Source organism: Glycine soja, chromosome 20 (genome assembly GCF_004193775.1).
Source record: "Glycine soja cultivar W05 chromosome 20, ASM419377v2, whole genome shotgun sequence".
Lineage (NCBI taxonomy): Eukaryota > Viridiplantae > Streptophyta > Magnoliopsida > Fabales > Fabaceae > Glycine > Glycine soja.
This window is the reverse complement of record NC_041021.1, coordinates 41,490,052-41,513,251: the sequence shown is the minus strand read 5'-3', so window position 1 is coordinate 41,513,251 and position 23,200 is coordinate 41,490,052. Positions and strand designations below refer to the sequence as shown.

Here is a 23,200-nt window from a genome sequence, read left to right as displayed (position 1 = left end):
TTTCCTTCATTAACACTTCATGCCTTTAGTAAATAAAGAGATCCAAAAGAATATAATGTAACAAGATTTAAAACTATTCTTTGTAAGAATGCTACAACGGAAATGTAACAACATACTACGGTTGAATGCAGTACTAACAAATACCATAGTCCGGCATTAAAAATGCAGAAAAACATTTATCTCAGACAAAATTATTTCCTTTATGGTCTTTATACCATAGTCAACAGCTGCCAAGAAACAGATTACCTTTTTTTCTCTTTTTGTTTTCCTTCAATTCGATCCCAAGATAAGCATATAATGTAAACACAGTAAGTCTTTCTACAACTAAACCGAACAGTGGTAGTTGAGTTTCTGATGTTTCTTGGCCGTCCTAGTTACTTTCCACAATCACCTAGTACTATGGGATCAACATTAGAAATACAACTTCTCCCCATGCCGAGCAGGAAGTGGGACAGTAGTTATAATTAACACACAGAACTGCTACCGTTAAACGGTTAGTGATTACAAACAACATTGCAAAAGTAAATTGGATCAAGGTCGTCATATCAGTGGTTACCATCTTCAAAGGTTGTCATTTCTATCGGTAGTAAGCCTGCTGATAAGTGGGAGCCAAAACATTTCCATAGCCGCCATATGCATGAGGATAGTTCATGGGAGCTGCCGGGTAAGACCCTGCAATAGCTGGTGCCGGCTCGGGTGAATAAGCAGCATAAGGATTTGCTGGGGGACTTCTGCTGCCGTACATGTGGGGTGGGGAAGGGTATGGTGGAAGAGCAGCTGGGTATTGCCCGTGTGATGGAGACCTGACAAATGTAGGAGCAGCAGGGAAAGATGATACATACGCATTAGTCAAACGCCCAGCTTTGGCTGGTGGCATTGGACCTCCATTGCCGTTGCTTGCTCTAGTTCTCTTATTGGCAGGAACTGCCACTGGTTTCCTTTTCTCGGTCTTCACCATCTTCACCTTCTCTAACTGGTCAAGTCGCTTCTTCAGATTTTCTGGAGGGAACTCATCCTCAAGTTTGTATTCTTCAATGCATTTAATCACAGCCCTGAGTGCAGACTGCTCTTTCCTTGCAGCTAGGTACTGCCAAATTTCATTCACCATAGGAAAAAAAATCTGTTAATATATTAAACCCACTTCTACTAACTCAAGAAAATACTACACAAATAGAGCGCTTTTACCATTTCCAGCCTTTTTTTTTTCCTTCCAACTAATCAAAGAAGCAACACAAATAGATGAGAAGAATCAGAAATCAAATCAGAATCTAACCAACTACTAACACTAACACTAACACCCAGAAAGATCTCACCACTCACTTCGGCCTTCCCCCATCTTAAAAACAGAATCCTAGGTACATTGATTTCTAATAAGCTGCATCCTCTGTCTATACAAAATAAACCAAAAATAGAAAACTTGTATCGAGTATCAACTAAACATTCACAAGATAACAGACTTGCTACCTACCTCTCATCCAGCATAAAAGAAAAGACAGTTCAGCTTTCACAACATTGAACTAGTAATATTAATAGTCTATTTGGATAATCTTCTCCATTATAGTAGAAAATAAAAGGTAAAATGAATCCAACTACTCCATAAACGAAAATTTAACTATTATAATAGTTCTCATGTTTAACTTCTCCAAAAGTTGAGATGTGTAAGTTGAACTTAGATTAAGATAAGCTCAATTCATTTTCCCATCTTATTTTTACTTATTTCATTCTGCTACAAATGCTTATGAAAAAGTTTATCCATTCACGAACTAAACCAAAAACCACAGAAAATCATAGAAATAGATATTAAAAAGAGAGAAAAGTACCGCAGCTCGGCCTGCATTATTAGGATCTTCCAAAATAGAAGCCGCAACTTTCTTAGCATCCTTGAGAAAAGACTTCAACAAGGGAACAGGAGGGAACTTTTCCACCAGACCCACTTCATAGGTAAAGTGAACCGCATCAAGCTGCTGCCCTTTGCTGATCAACTCTTCAATCATATCTACAAGCAATTCACACAAACACAAAATTTTCAGCTGAACAAAAAACAAATCCACAAAACCAAGTTAAGAGAATTGTAATTAATTGTCACTATACCAGGCATTTGCTGAGCGAGACCAAGCGAAAGCGCGAGCTTCGGCATCTGTTTCCTCCAAGCGGAAGCAATAACAAGCTTCCGGTACAAATCGGAGTCATCGTTCTTGACAATCCCGAAGGTAACAACGTGCTGCAAGAAAGTGTGGACGTCAGGTGTCTTCAGGTTTTCCACGCCGCCACGATCCTCCAGGCTGCTCTTCCAAGTCTCCGCGATCTCCGTGGCATGCTCCTTCACGGTAGGGGTAACCAACAACCTCGATTTTCCGATGACGGGGTCGACGACGACCGGAATTAACGACTCCAGGACAAGGACGCAGGCCCAGCCCAAGTCGTGGCCGGCCTTCTCCCCTCTCTTGTCGACCGGAAACACCTCCGAGATCGCCTCCAGCACGAATTTCGCCGGATCGACGCACTCCGCCAGCGCCACCGGCATCTCGGCGCGTAGGCCGTCCAGCTCCTTCTTCTTGGCGCTGACGAAGGCGAAGAAGCCGAACGCGTCCATGCGGAGGCAGAAGGACTTGAGCTTGAGGACGAGGCCGGCGGTGTCATCGACCTCGCCGTCGGGGGAGGTGTCGTCAGCGTCGTGGAGGAGGGCGGAGAGAGCAGCGGTGCGGCGCGTGTCGAGCGTGCGGAGGGCGATCTGGAGAGTGGCGTCGAGAGAGGTTTCGCGGTGGTCGAGGAGGCGGAGGGAGTCCGAGGTGGAGTTGTCGAGGGTGTGAATCTTGCGCTTGAGGGCTTCGGATTTGTGGTTGAGGTCTTGCTCGAGGGAGGAGAAGTGGTCGGAGAGCTCCTTCCAGAGGAGGGTGCAGCTGGTCATGAGAGAGGTTTGGCGCTGGAACTCGTCGAAGCTCGGCTGAGTCAACTCGCTCAACTCGCCTGGATCGGGGATGGACCCCATCGTCGCGAACGAACACAAAGAGGGGAACACCGAAAACCCTACCTGGCTCGCTCACTCACTCGCTGGCTTCAATCAATCAATGTGAAAGAAAGAAAGAACGAGACAGAAGGGGAGTAAAATGAAATCAAGAGAGAGGGAAAGAGGAGTGATGACGTGGATGGCTTAGGTGGAGACACGTGTTATGGCGGTCTGAAAAAGGTGGTTGAGGGGCGATGCTAGAATGCGCCGGGAGTGCGTACGAATAGTAGTAGACTTCGTGACCATTGCCAACAAGATAAGATTGTAAGAGCGAACCAGACTACTTGCAACCAACTAGGCCAGTTTCCATTAATTTTATTTTTTTTTAAATACAGAACAGAAACATTTTTCTACGTATACTGTACTTGCTTTCTGTAATCCGTATAACTGTTTCAAAAATAGTAAAGTTATAGTTTTAAAACAAGAAGAAAAAAGAAAATTAAAATGCACATTATGCACTAACACTAAAAAAAATACTGTAATGTAATTATAAATTATTATATATGATAGATTTATTAATTTTTATGATAAATAATTTAAAAATTATATTTAAGATTTTTTTATTGGCTAATCATATAAATATTTCTTACATCTTGCATGAAAATAAGTAAGGTAGTTTAAATTTACAAAAAAAAAAATTAAACAAACACATCTGAAAATCATAAAAACATTTATTTTATCATAAAAAATACTTATTTTAAAAAATAAGCTTCAAGAATTTAGCCCTAAAATCAAATAAAAAATGTTTATAACAGAGTTTTCATGGTTTTTGTCTTGAATAAAAAATATAGTACACTTTTAACCTTATACTACCATGTATAATTATCAAACAATTTTTAAAAAATAATCAAACAATTGTTCTCTGATTTTGCTTTTAAAGACTATGAAAATTAAATTTAAAATGGTATCTTTAAAAATAAATAAAAGCAGAAATGGTTTAGAATAGTTTTTGTACTGTTATCTTCAAGTGCCGAAGTATATTCTTATAGTAATATAAGCATTTATTTTATCTCTTACAGTTGGCAAGTGTTGATTTTTCATACATAACTTTTAAAATAAATTCAAGCATTTTTTTAACAAACAAAATTTTCCCTGATTTATATATGATTTATTTTATCTTTTTACATGAGATCACAAGTATTTTCTATAAAAAAAAATATTTAAGTTGAATACAATTACTATAAATAACAAATTCTCCTTTCAAATGTTTAAAACAACCTCAGTTATTTGTAAAACTAGTGTAATAACCCTAAACCCTTTATCGACTTCCACATACGACTCTTATGTCATTATCTCTAATTTGAACTATCCATTTTTTTAAATCTCGAAACTCCAATCGAATTTGCTATTTAATTATGTGTAGTATTAATTATAATAAATATATATCAATTATAATCATAGCAATGTACAATACAGTGCCAACTACCAACCCAACATGACTTGTATTGACCTACTCAAGCATATGTTCAGTTTTAATGTTTTCTTCCTGTGCGAGAATATATTGTTCTGATATAAATACTTTTATTAAAAAAATAACAAACCTTCAACTAAAATAGTTCGGCAATAAAATTAATTCATTTAAAATAATTATTTATATTTATTTTTCTCATCATTAATTTATTATTATTTGCCTAGCGAACCTTTATTATTATTTTTTCAATAAAAAACTACGATTATACAATAACTATGATAGTTTTCTGACATTGCCCTGTTAAACAGAATATTTATCCTTACTTTTTGTTTTACAAAAGTGAGAGCTTTTCTAATTAAATTTTATAAATCTATTTTAAAGGTTTTTGTTCATTAGCAAAAAAAATTTATGAATTTTTGAATATTCTGTTTAGTCTATTTTTCCTTTGTAAAAACACTGGAAAACTAAAAAATGAATCAAGTCAAACGTTATCCAAGTCTGCGTCATATTAACTACATCAACTCCTACCTAACGTTTTTGTGTACCAACGTCAAAACTCTTATAGTTTTGTTTGTAGGACAACTCTTATCATTTTTCACCATCTATGATTATTCTCAATTTCTCATGTTATAGGATTAAATATAATTTTAGTTTTCTAAATATAGTTTTATTGCTTTTGGTCCTTGATTTTTTTTCCTTTTAAGTTCTTTACTTAACTCAGTTAATTTTTCAGTTAAAAGTTTACAATAATAATTATTCTAATATTAACATTTTCATTTTTAGTATTAACATTTAGTGCGAACTGTAAGATTAGAAAAAAAAAATCATATATAACTCTATTATTTCCAAATAATCCATACAATTAAATTCGTATATTATCTATGTTAGTAGAATTTGATTTTGAGAAAGAAAAAAAACAACAATAAGTAAATTAACAGTAACACAGTTTAAGTCCTAGCCACATTATTTAAATGAGGAGGAGGTAGTTTATATTTAATAAAAAATACTAATGGAGTTAAAAATAGGACTTAAAAAGAAAATTTGAGAGATCAAATGTAATAAAATTATTTTTGGATGATTAAAATAAATTTTATAATTAAAGTAAATAATAATAATAATAACTCACATAATAAGCATTGTAAACCAATGTATTTAATATATTTCTTGTAATTAACACTAAAATCAAACACAATAATTAAAGGTGTCCATGAATTGATTTAGTTCATTTAAAGGAAAATTTAGACCAATCAAAATTAATTGGTAAATGTGTTTTGAAGTTATTTATTTTACCTAAATGAATCAAACGGGGTAATTTATTTGGTTCATCAAAATCAGCATATATTTTATTTATTTATTTATTAAATTAGAAAGTTAAATTGAACTTTATGATTTACATAATCATTCTTTTTAGCTAAAAATAATTTTTATTATACACGCAACAAAATGATAATAATAATAAATTAAAGAAAAGAAAAGAAACGGGTCGAGTTGATTGATTCAAACATGATGTATTTATTTTAATTGAAATGACATTATATTCCTCGTACACGTACAGTACAAACAGAAAGAGAAGGCTTTAGGTTGCTCGGCTCAGGTAATGGTAATCAAATTTCAAATTATGAAATTATATCTAAACACAAAGTAATCAGGTTTTATTAGTTTTTACTCAACTCGAAGATGAACACAAAGTGAATTAAACTAAAACATCTTAACTAATTCAGTTTAAATTTTTTAAAATTGCGTAATTAATTCAATCCGACGGATAGCAATTAATATGCATAAATATAAGGATTGATGTAATTAAAGTTTCTCTCTCATACCTTCATTGTTTTATCCAAAACTATTATACTTACTTTACCTATCATTTTATTATCAGCGTAAATAAGAATATAACATAGATAAATACAACATTATAAATTAAGAAAAGTTAGTTTCATACCCAGAAATCTTGAGAGAGATTATCTAACTAAATAAATTAAATGTGTTAGTTACATTGTTATTATGAATACATGTGATAAAATTAGGCTATAAAAACATAGAAATAAGGTAAAATTTATCATAACTAAACGATAACTTTTTTTACAAGTAATAATATTATAAAACATATGATGAGTTCTTAAACATTTTTATAATTTATTTTTCTTCTAAAAAAATGTACATATGCTATATGTGTGGCAGTGTCCTAGGAAACATTATTACTAACCTAGTAAGATGAAAAAATACTATAAGATTAGAGTATGTTTTGTTGCGTATGCAAGAATGTTAAATAGATAGAATATGGGTTGTATAATTGGTACAGAGAATGAGAGAAGGAACTTTCCCTGAAATCGAAGACAGAGAGAGAATGTGTGGGGTGGGACAAGAGTGCTGAGCTCCACATGGGAAGAGTCAGAAAAAGTAAATAAAAGAGAATGAAGGAAGGAGGTAATCTAAATGTAAATTCAAACGGTTAAAAACAAAAAAACATTGCGTCGGTCTTTGCCTTTGCCTTTGGGTGGAGTGGAGGGTATCAGTACTGCCATCGCAGAAAGACACATGCATGCGTACAAATGCGTGTTAGGATAAGGTATAATTCATCAAAGATATTCTTCAACTTCAACTTTGATCTATCATCACATCTATGTCAATTTTAAATTCCAACAAGTATATTATTTTATTACCTATCATATCACAAACAAGAGTGTAATTTTTCTTTCTTTTTTTATAAATTCTTTTATGTTAACGTGATTTGATCATTCACGAAAGATATAAATAAATATAGATAATAATGAATTGATGGGCATTGGATCATATGTTTAAAATATTTATTTATATATATAAAAAAGTTGAGTCAGTATTAAAGTATGGACAATTTCTTTGATATACATCTAGGAACTTAAAAGGTCAGTTTAATTTCTAGGTTTAGACTTAATTTACCTCCCAAAAATATTTTTTAAAAAAATAGGGCTAACGCAGAAACTACAAGTATAAGAGAGAAATTTTGCAAGGTTTATTTCATATATACCTGCAGCTAAATACAAATTTCATGCGAATGTCTTGTTTATTTTGTAGATAAAACAACTTATTTTATAGTAAACGTGACAATTCAAACATATAAATATAAACATACATTTGATTTCATTAACCACAACGAATAAAAAAAATAGAGCATAGATGAGTTTTCAGGCATTACTAGGCCTAATTAGGTTTATTGACTAGAGAGTGGGAAAACATTTATTGAAACGACGAAAGGCTAAAATCTTTAGTGTGCCACTCAAATTTAACGGTTTAAAAATAGAGAAAATAATATGTTGAACTGATTTCGACGAGAATTTTAATAGTGACTGACGACAACGGACCAGTGTACCATTAAAAGTTATAATGGGCAACCAAATTAAAAAAGGCACATCTGGATAATCAATACACCAACTGGAATGGAGGCTATTTGTACTCTTTTTTTAACAGAGTAGCTATTTATGCTTAAAATAGGATAAATTTGTTTATTTTTATTATGTTAAAATTATATTAAAATATTTTTAATGGATTAAAAATATAAAATATTTTACACCATCATGCATATTAAACTCTTGTATTTTATCTTACATGAAAAATAAGACAACATATTATTTTCCTTTAAATTAGAAATTTTTTGCCTATACTTAAATGAGTGTAAATAAGAAACAAAGTAAGAAAAAAGAAGATAAGGAAATACCATTTTTTTATTATTTATTTCAATTGATAATGGATAGATATACAAGGTAACAATTGCCTAAAAAAAAGGCATACAAGGTAAGGAAAATAAGAAGTGAAACGCGAGCTAAGAAGAAAAACTCCCCAATGAGGAGGACGGTTTTTATTAAAGGAAAATAAATATATCAAGTAAAATAATATAATAACAAGTTCAGGAATTGGAATTTAAAGAAAATGGAATGGTATTTTTATTCTTAAAATGAAGGAAAATGTGAGACTTTCACAAGAACACAAATAAGCATACAACATACAGCATCCAGGAAATTTAAGCACACTTAACCACTATTCACCAATCCATAACTGCTTAACCAGAGATGCTTCCACCACTTTCCATGGCAAACGTATTCAGATATCAAATTTGTTTGAACAGTGACTACTGACTTGTATTATTTGAATACAGTCACATGACAAGCTAAGATAGAATTAAAGCAAATAGTATATGCCCTTATTGTGTATGTAATCTAATGGCAAAATTTTCACATATATAATATTATTACATAAAAACTCGTTACAAAACATTTGCAAAATTAGATGACATACACTATGTCCTCATCTAATCGCAAATTTTAATGACTTCAACAATAACACACCTTAAAAATCATACCTATATAATATTCTTATATAAAAACTCATTACAAAAACACGATCGAATAATTTATCTTAAATTACCCAAATATTTCCCCACAACTAAGCACTATTAGCGAGATAAAAATTGAGCACAATAAATCATCCACTCCACACACATTTGTGTGTCCGGATGCTGATTGTTGAATAACCTCCCAAGAGTATGAATTCCTTAAAAGTAATCAAACCTTGTCCTTTGACAACATCCCATACAAGTCACTAATACCTAAACCAATAATATTATCGTTTAATATCTATTAAAAAAAGTTCTCTAATGCGAACTCGTCTATTGACTATTGAGTGAAGATGTATTTACCATTAAATTTAAATAACATAAACAATACACTAAATTAAATCAAAGATAAATACATATTACCCATTTTAGAAACGATATCAGTTAAAAGGAACACAATCCTTACTACCTGCGCCAACAAAAAACAACTACCTCTGCCAGCAAATCTTGTAACTAGCCAGAGTATATAATCTGCAGTTACTTATAAACACTACTCACGCTGTTGTACAGACAGCAAGATCTAGAATCCACTTATTTCTACGATCAAAAAATTCTGCACACCACTTAATGTGCAGAGAAATATACAAAAAACATACATTGGTGCCTATAACTTAAGTAAGCAGGAATACGATCACTAAGCAGTGATAGTTGCTATGAATCCATTAACTCCATAAAAAACTTCATTTAAACATCAGCACAAGTTTAGAACGCAAGACTACAGTACAAGTATCATTTATAATTTTATATCATCACCAAGCCTTCTACTCACTGCCTTGTCCAAAAATTAAAAGAACGAAAGAAAGAAAAAAAAAATAGATTAAACAAATAATCAACTAGGAATTTGCAGTGGGAAGAGGGTTTCATCAATCAATTAAACTGAACTGCAAACAATCAACTACTAGGAGGGCTACTAATGAGGGATTTACAGAGTTGGCAGGAAATCATGCGTACAAATTTCCATGCCCCACCATTGTAATTGAAAAAATCTAAACTGTAAACAAACAGTTCCCAGACAACATGGAGAAAAGCGAGGACAAGACCAAGACTTTAGATTCCAGTCATTGACTTTAAGTGAGTAGTGCGTTCCAGGTTGTCAGATGGTGGAAAGACAAACAAATCTTCTTAATGTGCCTAAATATTACTATGGCAGGAAAATTCAGCATAAATTATGTGGAATAAAATAAAAATGATGGCAATGCTGCCTCCTATTGTACATGAAATGGTCAGCACAATACATAAAAGCTTTTTATCATCTTCAGGAATCGGGATTATAATGCAACTGGAAAAACTTTCCATGTATTCCATTTTACATAGCCATTCCCATGTATAGTCCAAAAACTACATGGGTGGTTTGTATTCTCTCCTGCTCTCTATGAAAGCCTTCTTCCTTGTGTCAAAATCAACTTTGTCAAGATCAAAAGCAGTCCCAAGATAGCCATACAAAACCCTCCTTTTATCTACTTTTTTCTCATCCACCTTCACAAGGTTTGCATTATTCTCATCATCCTTTCCTAATGTTTGTGACTGCACACGGTCCCAATCCTTGCGTCCATGGTTTTCCTTCTCAAAGTGTTCAGCAAGTCGAATGGCCTCCTTAAAGCCTGATTGGTCCCCAGCAAATTTAACCAGTGTTATGCCCAAATGACCATCTCTTCCGTATAATGACTTTGATTTGCCACCCACAAATCCAAGCTCTGGAAAACCAAGCATGAATATCAGATGGAAAAAAAAGATGAGTGGATAATTGAAAATAACTTAGGATTTTGGTAGTGCTTCCTAACAAGAAGTTGTTTGCATAAATGCTTCCGTAAAATGTACATTGGCCCAACAAGGAGATTTTGAGCCCAACAAATGCTGTTTGTCAAGGAAAACTATAAGGAGTGCAATCCGGTGGAAGTAGAAGAGGAGAAAAAAACAAAGGGCAGAATGGTAACCAAACTATCTAAATCAAGAGACAAGACAGCATGAGCAAGCAAAATGGATAAGGAAGGTGCTTAAAAATTGGAAATATTGGAGATAGATTTTTCTGTGTCGTCTAAATTTCTATCCAACAGTATAGATGGTTTATTTGATTAGGACAAAACAGGTCAATTTATAATCTGATATAATATGATTAAAACCAAAAAACAGGTCTAAACTGAATTAGCTTATAGACTATTTAATAACAAAGTAACCAGCTAAGCACTTGCAGTAAGACAACAATCACGATTCATGAAGAAAGATTAAGCGAACTCACAAGCTAGCAGGTAATAAAATGAGTTTTAGAAGATGCCAGATGCAATTATATGGAGAAAGTGAGAGAAGATGAGAAAAAATGGAAGCCTCCACAAAAGAAAAAGAATGCAAGCAGAAAAAAACAATATTCCACACCAGTCATTGAGATTTGAGAAAGGTAGAATATTATCTAATAAAGCCAGGCCTGGCAGAAAATTCAATTTGCATAACATTAGGTATCGAAACACTTGACAAGCACAACATAATTCATACAAATTAAAAACAGAATCCAGGTCAGGAAACCTATAGATGAAAACAACTCCTTTTTATCTTGTTCAAGATCAAGGCAGTAGCAATACCTTGACTAGTTAAAAATGCTAATAAGCTACCAATTTCCTTTCAAAACTCGTGGTCTCAAAATATATATATCATCACCACTACGTGCTGAAACAATACAGTTAAGCATCAACTAGTAATGTATGGTAATTATTTTCACAAAACTAACAATCCTCACAATAATGTTAATCACTTTCTTGATTGTTCCATCAAATATTAATAAAATAACACACGCGTCTGCATAAATGATCTGCTACAAGTGGCTATGCATAAATGGACAAGTAAGAAAGATATGCACTTACACAACTTAATATTCTTCATCTCAAAATAAACACCCTCGGTGCTTGATGCAAAAGCAACATAGTTAAGCATAAACAAGAATAATGTCCAGAAATTATACAAAAAATGAAGAGCCATCCCATAATAACATTCACCAAAACTACTTTCTTGATCTCCAACCTACAATCATTAAATATAAATACATGCATGAGCATAAATGCACAGCTAAAAGTGTGCATAGTTACAGTATAAATGGACAGGTTCATATGTTCACAAACACAATTCATCGCAAAACAACATAGTTAAGCAAATACCCGTAGTGCTAGGTGTCAAATCAGATGAAGAAGAACATAGTTAAGCAACAACTAGAATAAAATCAGGAAAAGATAGGCACAAATTGAAGAGACGTACCATAATAACATTCACATCCTACTTTCTTGGTTGTACAATCAACTGCTATTGAGATATGAACACAAGTAGGAATGCATAAACGCACAGGTAACAAATAAATATCCCCTAGAAACTATGCAATCTAGGTAGAAAGATCTATTCATGAACATCTCCATCTATCTACCAGGAAAACAACTATAAAGCTAGTCAAAGGAAATTGAAAATAAACAGAAAAATCATCCAATAAATCAAATTATGAGGGGGGGCTGTAAGGACGTGATTCCATTCAGATCACATATACCGGTCTAAGTAATGTTCCACTTTCCACACAATGGACACATTTAGGAAGGGTCAACATGCTAGGCTTCCAGAAAGTAAGCTTATTCAACTAACCCAAATTAATAAACCTTCTACCGGCGAAATAAAATCAAAGAAATCCTCAAATCCAAATATCAATCTCTTTTATTCTCTATTTTTTGGCTTATATCCTTGTACCAGGTACTGCTTTGAAGGATCCCATAATGTTTTGTCAATGATGGTATCAAAACCCCGTTTTGAGCTACTCACTATTGTTTTCCAGTTCTCATAATTCAGTATGTAATTACAAGAGGTAAGCAAAGAAACACTCATCTCATTACCAACTCTTACTACAGTGCTCACAATTCTTCTTAGTTGAAGCTGTGACTAGAGTGAGGAAGAACTATTCTCTCACTTGCTTACTTTATTTCATTCAAAATAACATATATATACATCAAGGAAGAAAGGGACAGCTTGACAAGACAAGCCATACTGCTGTCTTCTACAACAAGCTAAGCAGGAAAACTAAGAAAGCTAAACAACAGAAAATCTCTCAATAGATACACATAATTATAACACTCCCCCTCAAGCTGGAGCATATAAATCATATGCACCAAGCTTGGAACATATAAACTGAATCCTAGGCCCCCTTAAGGACTTAGTCAAAATATCAGCTGGCTGATCATTAGAGTTAATGAACTCAGTGGCAATCTCTTTGGACAATAGCTTCTCCCGAATAAAGTGACAGTCAATCTCTATGTGCTTGGTCCTCTCATGGAAGACTGGGTTTGAAGCAATGTGAAGAGCAGCCTGATTATCACAATATAACTTCATTTGCATCACTTTGCAGAATTTCAACTCTTCAAGAATTTGTTTGACCCACATAAGTTCACATGTAACCATAGCCATAGATCTGTACTCAGCTTCTGCACTAGATCGAGCAACAACAGCTTGCTTCTTACTTTTCCAAGAGATAATATTTCCCCCAATGGAGACACAGTATCCTGATGTGGATCTCCTATCCATGGGACATCCAGCCCAGTCCGCATCACAATATCCAGATATTTGTGTGTTACCTTTGTCTTCATAAAGCAATCCTTGTCCAGGAGCTCTCTTTATGTATCTAAGAATACGTGTAACAGCATTCCAATGATCAGCACGAGGATTTTGCATAAATTGACTCACCACTCCAACAGCAAAGGAAATATCAGGTCTTGTAATGGTGAGATAAATTAGTTTTCCCACAAGTCTCCTATATCTTTCGGGATCATGATAGATTTCACTTTGATCTGCCATGAGCTTCAGATTCGGATCCATAGGACTATCAACAGGTCTACAATTCTGCATGCCTGTCTCCTCCAAAATGTCAAGAGCATACTTTCTCTGTGAGATCACAACACCATCTCCTGATTGAGCTACCTCAATACCAAGGAAGTACTTCAAATACCCTAGGTCTTTGGTTTGGAAATGACTGAATAAGTGCTCCTTTAGCTGAACAATCTTAATAGCATCATTCCCTGTAATCACTATATCATCAACATATACTATCAAATAAACACATTTCCCAGGGGATGAATAACAATAAAAAACAGAATGATCAGCTTCACTTCGTTTCAACCCAAAGAGTTGAACAATATGACTGAATTTACCAAACCAAGCCCGAGGGGATTGCTTCAACCCATAGAGAGATCGACGCAGCTTACACACAAGACCATACTCCCCCTGAGCAACAAACCCAGGAGGTTGCTCCATATAGATCTCTTCCTCAAGGTCACCATGAAGGAATGCATTTTTAATATCAAGCTGATGGAGGGGCCAATGACGCATGGCAGCCATAGCAAGAAACAAACGGACAGTAGTGATCTTAGCGACTGGAGAGAAAGTGTCACAATAATCAAGGCCATATACCTGAGTATAACCTTTAGCCACTAAGCGAGCCTTAAGTCGATCAATCTCACCATTAGGCCCAACTTTAACTGTATAAACCCATCTGCAACCCACAGCCTTCTTGTCAGGAGGAAGGGGAACAAGTTCCCAAGTACCACTATGTTCAAGTGCTTGCATTTCATCAATCATAGCCTGTCGCCATCCAGGATGACTCAGTGCCTCATGAATATTAGAAGGAACAGAATGTGAAGATAGAGAGAAAACAAAGGAAGAATATGAAGGAGACAAACGATGATAGCTTAGAAAGTTATAGATAGGATGAGGATTACGAGAGGATCTAGTACCTTTGCGGATGGCAATGGGCCAGTCTGAATCAAACGGATGAGAAGTAGCAGGATCCATGGCCTGAGGATTGATTGAGGAAGGATGAGAATCAGGAGGATCTTCAGATACTATAGAACCAACTAGCTGTATCCTGCGTTGATATGTAAGAAGTGGTGGAGGAGCAACTTCAGGTGGATGTGCTGGAGAGGATGGAACTTCATTGACATCTTGGTGTGAGGTACCTAGAGGACATGGAGAGGGAATCGGAAGAACATCCTGGATGGAAGAAGAATGGTTCGTAGATGATGGAAAGAAGGGTGTGTCTTCAAAGAAGGTTACATCTGCAGACATATAGTATCTCCTGGTAGATGGAGAGTAGCATTTGTAACCCTTTTGAAGACGTGAATAACCTAAAAATACACACTTGATTGCTCGGGCAGAAAGTTTATCTAAACCAGGGGAGAGATCATGGACAAAACAAGTACAGCCAAACACTTTAGGTGGAACATGGAATAAATGGTCATGAGGAAAAATGATTGAGTGAGGAATTTGATTATCAAGGAAGGAGGAAGGCATTCTGTTAATTAAGAAACAAGCAGTAAGCACCGCATCCCCCCAATGGTGTGTAGGAACATGAGAAGCTAACATGAGTGATCGTGCGGTGTCAAGGAGATGACGATTTTTCCTTTCTGCTATACCATTTTGTTGTGGTGTATGGGGACATGTAGATTGATGTAGAATGCCTTTTGAAGATAAAAAAGAAGAGAAATCATGAGAGAAATACTCTTTGGCATTATCACTTCTGAAAATCTTAATTGTTTTTCCAAATTGGTTTTCAATTTCATTGAGGAAGGACATGAAGATAGGCAAAAGTTCAGATCTGTCTTTCATTAAATAGACCCAAGTACATCTAGAAAATTCATCAATGAAAGTTACAAAATATCAAAAACCAAAAGATGTAACACGGCTTGGTCCCCAAATATCAGAATGAATGGTGGAGAAAGCTGAATTACATCTTTGAACAGTTTGTGGAAAAGATGACCTAACATGTTTTCCTAATTGACAAGATTCACATTCTAAGACTCGAAGATTCTTCAAACTAGGGACCATCAATTTTAGTTTTGGTAGACTTGGGTGTCCTAGACGATCATGCAAAAGCTTGGGATTTGAAGTTGCTGAACAGGAGACAGAAAAGTTGGACTTCAAGTAGTAAAGTCCTCGTGATTCACGTCCTTCTCCAATCAGTCGACCCGTGCCATGTTCCTGGATAACAAAAGAATTAGCGGTAAAGGTTACTGTACAATTTAATGAACGAGTTAACTGACTCAATGAAATTAAATTATAGGGACACTGTGGAATAAACAAAACAGAATCCAGCTTCAGTGAGGAAGATAAAGATACTTGACCACTCCCTTGAGCTGCAACTTTGGAGCCATTAGCAACAGTAACAAGATGAGAAATTTTTGGAAAAGAAATGGATGTAAAGGAGGACCTGTTACCAGAAATATGATCAGAGGCACCTGAATCAAGTATCCAAGGACTGGGACTGTCAACAGATTGAGAAATACATGCTGTTGAATAACATGGTACAGAGGAAGATGGATCATGGCTGCTGGATTTCTCGGATTTCAGCTTCAGATACTCCTGATACTCTTTATCAGAGAACTTAGACTCTGATTTTTCTGTCTGAGTTACCTGAGCTACTTTGTCAGGGAAGCCATGCAGGGAGTAATAATTCTCTTGAGTGTGACCCATCCTCTTGCAATATGTGCATTGAGGACGTCCACCTCTTCCACTGCGACCTCCTCTACTGTTCCGACCTCCCCCTCTCCCCCGAGATGCAACCATGGCTGATGTTTCCATTACCTCAGCTGGATTTTCTTCTTTCAGTGCATGAGGCACACGAAGCAGCCTAGTGATGAGAGAGTCCATCGATGGAACTTGGTCTCCAGCTAGGACTTGATCACGCACATGATCAAAGTTTGAATGTAGACTCCTCAAGATAAGAACCATATAGTACTTATCCAGCTTTCTGTTCACTTCCTCCAGCGAGTCAGCCACAAGGAACCTCTTCAACTCTTCCACTGCAGCCCGAGCTTTACCTATGTGTGCAATCATATCGTGGTTGGTTTGCTTGAGAGTTGTAACCTTCATGGTTGCATCAAACAGACTCTGAATATCATTGGCAAAGATTTCTCGAGCCTTCTTCCAAAAAGAACAACATGTTTTGAATGATCTAAGGATCTCCAAAACGTCTGGCTCACCTGATTGCCATAAAACTGCACAAAGCTGATAATCCAGCTTCTCCCATTCAGGTCTTTTATCGATTGGAACCTCCTCAGCAGCTTTCTCCAAGTGGTCATGGTGACCTTGGCCGAGAAACCACAGCTCCACTGAAGCGGACCAAGATAGATAATTTTTCCAATTGAGTTTAGCTGTTGTGATGGTTGGAGTTCCGGAGAAGGAGAGAACTGGACCAGACGAAGCCATTTCTACTCAAGAGCACAAAACCCTAAGAGAAAACGGAGAGATGAGCAAAGTTCGACACGTTCCGAGTGTCGAAACCAAAAACTGTGGGCTGGAATGGCCTCAGGACGCGCCGACGAGGCGTTTGGCACTGGTCTGGCCGGATTCCGGCGCCGGGAAGACGGCGCGTGGCGGCCACGCGCCGGTGTGGGCAACGAACGGCGAGGGCGCGTGACGGCGCGTGAGTGACCTGATGGTCACGCGACTTGTGGGGTTGGGTTGCGCTTTTCGAGGCGCACCAAACCCTGCTTGTCGTCGGAAAAAAAAATGGCGACGACGGCGGCGGCGCGGCGGACGACGGCAGCGGACGAACTTAGCTCTGATGCCAAGTTGAAGCTGTGACTAGAGTGAGGAAGAACTATTCTCTCACTTGCTTACTTTATTTCATTCAAAATAACATATATATACATCAAGGAAGAAAGGGACAGCTTGACAAGACAAGCCATACTGCTGTCTTCTACAACAAGCTAAGCAGGAAAACTAAGAAAGCTAAACAACAGAAAATCTCTCAATAGATACACATAATTATAACATTCTTAAAAGATCAACAATCATGGGGTGGAGTGGAAGGGAAGTTTTAGTTGCCCAGAACAGGTAACTGACCACACTAATAATGAATCTAGGCCAATGTTTAGCAGTTCATTCGATAGGAAGAAGATAAGTGTAAAGAAAAGGAGTGCAACAGTCACCATCAAGTGCAATGGAAAGGAGTACAATGGTCACTATTAGTATTGAATCAATGGAATGGTAATTCTTGGGGAAAAGAAGGAAAAAACTTTTATATAAATTTTTGATTTAACTGTCCCAAAAACAAGATAATGTCTATTATATATCTAAGCACCACGTGGAGGAATGACATAGTTTTCACCATCTGATTACAGTTAGTTGCACATACTTTTGCGTGCATGAACTTTGCTTCTAACACCTAAGCAATTGAGATGTGACTCCTGCTTATGAGTATCAAGCATCTGTCCAATGCACTCTAGTTTCACTCTAAATCAAGAGTGATCTGTATTGATTATTGAGAAGCTGAATCCTTAGGGAATAAAAATGCAAAAAAATAAATAAATAAATAAATAGCATGCAGATTCACTACAAGGAAATTTAAACAATATGTAAATTGAATGAAAACCATCCAACAATCCTAACCCATCTATTCGACTCAAGTATTGATGTATTGTGACAAAAAAACTCTGGAAACTTTATACAAGTAAATCCAGAAGGGCAAAGTAGAAAGAAACTTAAAATAGAAGAGACCAATGATTTGTCATAATCTTGTCAAAGCTATAATGCAAATGCATCTAGAGGTTTAGAGAGAATTAAGCTCAGTCATTGAGAGCTAATAACTACACATCAAAAGCTATTTTTTACATACCAAATCATAATACAAGAAAGTTACAGCAACACTCAGTTGGTATTTTGAAGATGTAAAGAAATAAAAAATAGAGAATATAAGTTAACAGCTTCAACAAAACTGTTTTATATTATTATATTCTATATCAACTACATATGTCAAATCACGACATAAAAGGGAAGACTGGGAAGTAACGACTAATGAAATGAAAAGGTCAAACAAATTAGAAGTGACAAAGCTTTTGATAAATATAAATTTTGTAATTCAATAGCCAAACCAGAGCAAGAACCTACCATGAAATATATAAGACAGGACTTATTTCTTTTCAAGATTAAAAAGAATGCAAAGAGCAACCTTGACAGAAGAATCAACTCCAAAAACTCTTTGATGTTAATGGAAAGTACGATAAAATAAAAAATTGTATTTCAAATTACGGATGGGTCTCTAATGTCCCAGTTTCTAATTTGGTGTTAATGGGAAATCCTATAAAATCAAAATGACTTTTCATCTCATTATCTTTGAAGAGATAATGCCATAAGAGTATTCCATTATACAGCAGCCTAAAGCAGAGGGAGGTTGGCTAACTAAGAAATATTGGGAAAGCCAGAAAGGTAACTGACTACTAGGTGTTTTCCACTGAAACTGCTCTAAAAGGCCGACTCAGCAAGCATGCAAGAAAGATTTTCCTTAGCTCATTAAGACCATAAAGATAGACATCATAGAGAAGATGATAAAGAATGGAGGGTCACATTATACCTCTAATTTTATTATCCATCATTTTGTTTCCCAAACCCTCCATACGACCATCTCTATTTTTTCCGGTATTTGTGTTATGAATGATCACCAAAGGTGGCCACATGATCAGATCATCCTGATTTGCTGCTGCTTCATCAGCAGGTAAAAACTGATATGCCTTTGAGTTATCAGGAGGCTTTGAGTAGTTCCAACGCATTAAAACACACAGAGCTTTGTGTAATCCCAAATGATCAATACGTGAATCGGCATTATCTGGGTTGTATGTGTGCATAATGAGAGCATGCATATCTGGAAAATCTTTTGCAGACCTGAAAGTTGGCATATCAAGGACATTGAAGAATATATTTTAGGTTTTCATCCTGTAAGTACACAGAAAAGGAAAATTAAAAGCACATATTTACTTCCTTTCATTTACATTTAAAACCAAAGATGTTCTTTTAAACCAAGTCACAAAGAGAACCAACATCCTAAGGTACATCAAAGCACCAAGGAACTACTTAAGAAAACCTGAAAACGTGGAGAAGCACCACCTCTGAAAAGTTATAATCAGCACTGTGACATAGTTTGGTACTAAACAGTTGCAGATGCCAAAATTTTCAAAGACAAATTGACCAAAGTACACATGTACCTTTAAATTGCATGACTGCAAATGGAACAATTTTTCCATGTATGCTGTCAGTCCCAAATCATGAGTTGCATGGGCATAACATATATCAACAACTATATCTTGTATTAAACAGGCAACCATATACTAATCCTCCATTGAAACAAATAAAGCTCTCTCTAAAGAGATACAGAAGGACAACTTATCGGTACAAAATTGTTCTCACCAAACCAAAGTTTCCGTTCACAAAAGATTTCAATTATTTGCAAAGATATCAGATTACAAGCTACACATGATGCCAAAACTCAACTTCAGAAGCAATGCACTATAGGGAACTGACAGAGCATAACCTGGGACTCATAAAGCTAAGTTCTAGTAGAAAAGGTACAGATAAGCACTAAAACTCAAACAAGAAAAAAGTATAAAATCTATTTTAGAGAAGCAAGGGAAAAAGTGTATAAGGAATAAACATGGTTCTAAGGTTCTAGAAAAGGCCAGGGATGGATGAAGCTCGCTTATCTATTTAAGATAATAAGAACAACCTACTCCATCAAGAGCAGCTCTATGACCCTCAGAGAATGCCATGATCCTAAATTTCTTTTGCAACAAACAGCAAAATAGCCTTGGTTGTTATAAATGATAACCAACATAACCATACTTGAACAATCACTGCACCTCATGTTCAAAAGACTACAGAACAGGGAAGGCTATATTGCCTTCACAGATTAGAATAATTACTAAGAAATTGATGGCAATGTCATCCATTTCATAAATCAAGCAACATTAGAAAAAAAGGGAAACCAACACGAGGCTCCCATCAAGTGGATCTAGGGAGGGTAGATATAAACAGCCTTACCCCACCCCCACCCCCATCCCCAGGAAAGCAGAGTGGCCATACCCACAATTTGAACCTGTGACCTCTAAACCCTAGGTCATAAAGTGTGTGTTCGCTTCTGCATTTATATCCCACATTTACCCACAAATTCACGTCAAATATTAAAATTAACGCAGAAGCTAGTTCTTGGCACATCCAGAGGACGTGCGTCCAACCCCAACTGACACATATCCAGACTTGGTAAAAGTAGCAACCTTATCTTTGCTCAAAGGCCCACCGTCTAAATCAAGTAACACTATAATATAAGAAAAATGAAAGCACAAGTTTTTCCATATTAAAAGGCATAAAGGGCTATAAACTTGTTACAAATATAAACCAAAAGTCCAAAATAAAGCAGAAGTATTGTCAATGCGGCACTGCCATATTAGAAAACACTAGCCATGTTATATGGCAACAAGATGAGAACAAGCCACTAGCCAGTCAACAAAACAGAAAGATCATCACAGCTACATAGAAATTGTGAGATAAGCAACCATGGCATCATAAGTATATCTGATGAAAGAATTAAGTTTCTCAATCCATCAAATCCTAAAGAATCATCAACTCACTTCATAATTACTGCAATGGGTCCACCAATACCATTTCCCACTATTTCTAACAAACTAGAGCAACTGCAGAAATATACAAGTTCAACAGATAAACTAGCCAGTTCAATATGGATACATATAAACAACATAACTACCGGTAGAGAAACTTCAAGGGCTTAGTACATCACTACTCACTATCTTCCAATTATACCTCAATAGAAAATCTTTCTATGGCATTTCCTGACCAGACCAAATGAAATCACATGCAAACGTAAAACTTTTTTACAAAACTAGTTTCCAGTACTGTAAAGTATAAATTTCATAGGTGACCAACAAACCAGTTGAGAGTTTTATGGACTAGAGTGATAACTCTTAATATGCACAAGCATGACAGAAGCTTGATGACTAGATTATATGCAGCCAATTATAAGCATAGAACTGAATTTGACAGCCTGTTTCAAGTACCAAGTTTGCTAGGTTTGTGAATAACTGAACACATGCTATCACTGTTAGATTTTGTGAGGGTCGGCAAGCGTAGTTAACAAAACAGAAGTGATATGCTACAATGGAAAGAATTTGGAAAACCTACTGTGTATTGAAAATGAGAAAATGAATGAACGTACAAAGATTAAGCTTGCAACAGATGTTTATAGTACAGGACAGGAGATGTAGAGCCTATCTAGAATCTAATCTGACAGTTACAACTGTCACTGATTTACAATCAGCTAGCTATATTACAAGAAATGAACAGCTGTCATACTAATTCCAGCCAGACTGAGAAATGATATTTTCTAACAAGAGGTCTAGCTGGCCAAGAGTCCAGACACTTTGGCTCAGGCAAGGCACACCTTTAATGCCTCCAAAATGTTACAACATGACTAGTAGTCAGTCGGTCTTCGGTATGTTAGCAGCGAGAAGCTGAGTTACCTAAATTTTGCTACTCATTTTGACTATGATTGTTACGCTATTCTCGAATAGTTAACCTATAAGGAAAAATATCGCGAAATATTCATATTTTACTATCCTTCTTGTTCTTGTTCATCTAATTTTTTGGTGCATCTTGCCTGAAGCTACCAAAACCGCACATCACCCTCGAACCATTCAACTATTACCTTGCTTTTAAAGTTATCGATAAATAAACTGAAAGCAAACAAACTTGGAAGAAACAATGGTAATCATCTGAATTGCAGCAAACCTGCCAGTGCCAGTGCCGCAAACAAGACAATGAAGGCGTCCCTGCTTCCCATCTTCCAAGTAAGTCCTCTTCTGCGAGGCATTCTCACTAATGAGCTTCGCAAAGTTACAAAAGGCTTTCTTCAACGCGTCCTGATCCACCTGCGAGTGCCTAGTAGAATTCGACCCATCGAGCCTGGAGTGCTTCGAGGGCCTCAACTCACTGGGGCCCGCGGAGAATTGCTCCCTGGAAAGGCCATTGGCGTTACGGAGAAGCTGCTCCCTCTGCCTGGCGAGGTCATCCCTGGGACCGCCGTTATCGTCGCCGTACTTTCGCTTGGCGGCGGCGGCGGCGGCGTGTGAGTAGTCGGGGAGGCGGAAGCGACCGGGGCTGAGGGGCGGGGGGAAGCGGGGAGGGAGGTCGAGAGGGCGAGGGGCGAAGTCTTGGTAATCGGAAGGGAGGGCGAAGTAGGAGCGGACACTGCCGTCGGCGAGGACGATGGTGCGGCGTTCGAGCATGTGGAAGCCATAGGCGGGAGGAGGGGGAGTACCCAGAGGGGCAGGGGCGGGGTCCGGGAAGGGGAAGGGGAGGTGTTTGGGGCTAGGGTTAGGGTTGGAGTTGGGGTTGGGTTTGGGGGAAGGGGCGGTGGATGACTTGGGATCGGCTGGGGATTTGGCGGAGGAGGAGGAGTTGGGTTCCCAGCGGGATTTGCGGTGGGAGGCGGAGGGGGGAGGTTTCTTGTGATGGGAAGACTTGGGATGGTTGCCGCCGACCATCCTGCGGTGTGGGATCTTTGCTTGATTTCACCGCGGCCTTTTGCTCTACTACTCCTTCCCTTTGTAAGTTACTTTCA

General features: G+C 36.7%; 2 protein-coding genes across 2 annotated transcripts; both read right to left on the bottom strand.

The window, feature by feature from the left end:
• Positions 1–129: 129 nt before the first annotated feature.
• Positions 130–3,092, bottom strand: LOC114403649 (FRIGIDA-like protein 4a). The gene is made up of 3 exons (XM_028366746.1): positions 2,092–3,092; positions 1,821–1,996; positions 130–1,087 (listed from the first exon to the last, which is right to left on the bottom strand). Exons 1-3 carry the CDS (start codon positions 2,987–2,989, stop codon positions 578–580), a joined length of 1,584 nt encoding a protein of 527 aa, XP_028222547.1. The 5' UTR covers positions 2,990–3,092; the 3' UTR covers positions 130–577.
• Positions 3,093–9,500: 6,408 nt separating this feature from the next.
• On the bottom strand, positions 9,501–23,184 carry LOC114401713. Its single transcript, XM_028364288.1, has 3 exons — positions 22,369–23,184; positions 19,148–19,455; positions 9,501–10,478 (listed from the first exon to the last, which is right to left on the bottom strand). Exons 1-3 carry the CDS (start codon positions 23,121–23,123, stop codon positions 10,123–10,125), a joined length of 1,419 nt encoding a protein of 472 aa, XP_028220089.1. The 5' UTR covers positions 23,124–23,184; the 3' UTR covers positions 9,501–10,122.
• Positions 23,185–23,200: the final 16 nt, after the last annotated feature.

Excerpts from the sequence above, each read along its gene's own strand:
- LOC114403649 (XM_028366746.1), bottom strand. The coding sequence starts at position 2,989 with ATGGGGTCCATCCCCGATCCAGGCGAGTTGAGCGAGTTGACTCAGCCG. Across the intron at positions 1,997-2,091 it reads TCTCGCTCAGCAAATGCCTG|ATATGATTGAAGAGTTGATC; the intron begins GTATAGTGACAA and ends AATTGCTTGTAG. Across the intron at positions 1,088-1,820 it reads ATAATGCAGGCCGAGCTGCG|TACCTAGCTGCAAGGAAAGA; the intron begins GTACTTTTCTCT and ends GAAATTTGGCAG.
- LOC114401713 (XM_028364288.1), bottom strand. The coding sequence starts at position 23,123 with ATGGTCGGCGGCAACCATCCCAAGTCTTCCCATCACAAGAAACCTCCC. Across the intron at positions 19,456-22,368 it reads TGCGGCACTGGCACTGGCAG|GTCTGCAAAAGATTTTCCAG; the intron begins GTTTGCTGCAAT and ends GCCAACTTTCAG. Across the intron at positions 10,479-19,147 it reads GATGGATAATAAAATTAGAG|AGCTTGGATTTGTGGGTGGC; the intron begins GTATAATGTGAC and ends TTGGTTTTCCAG.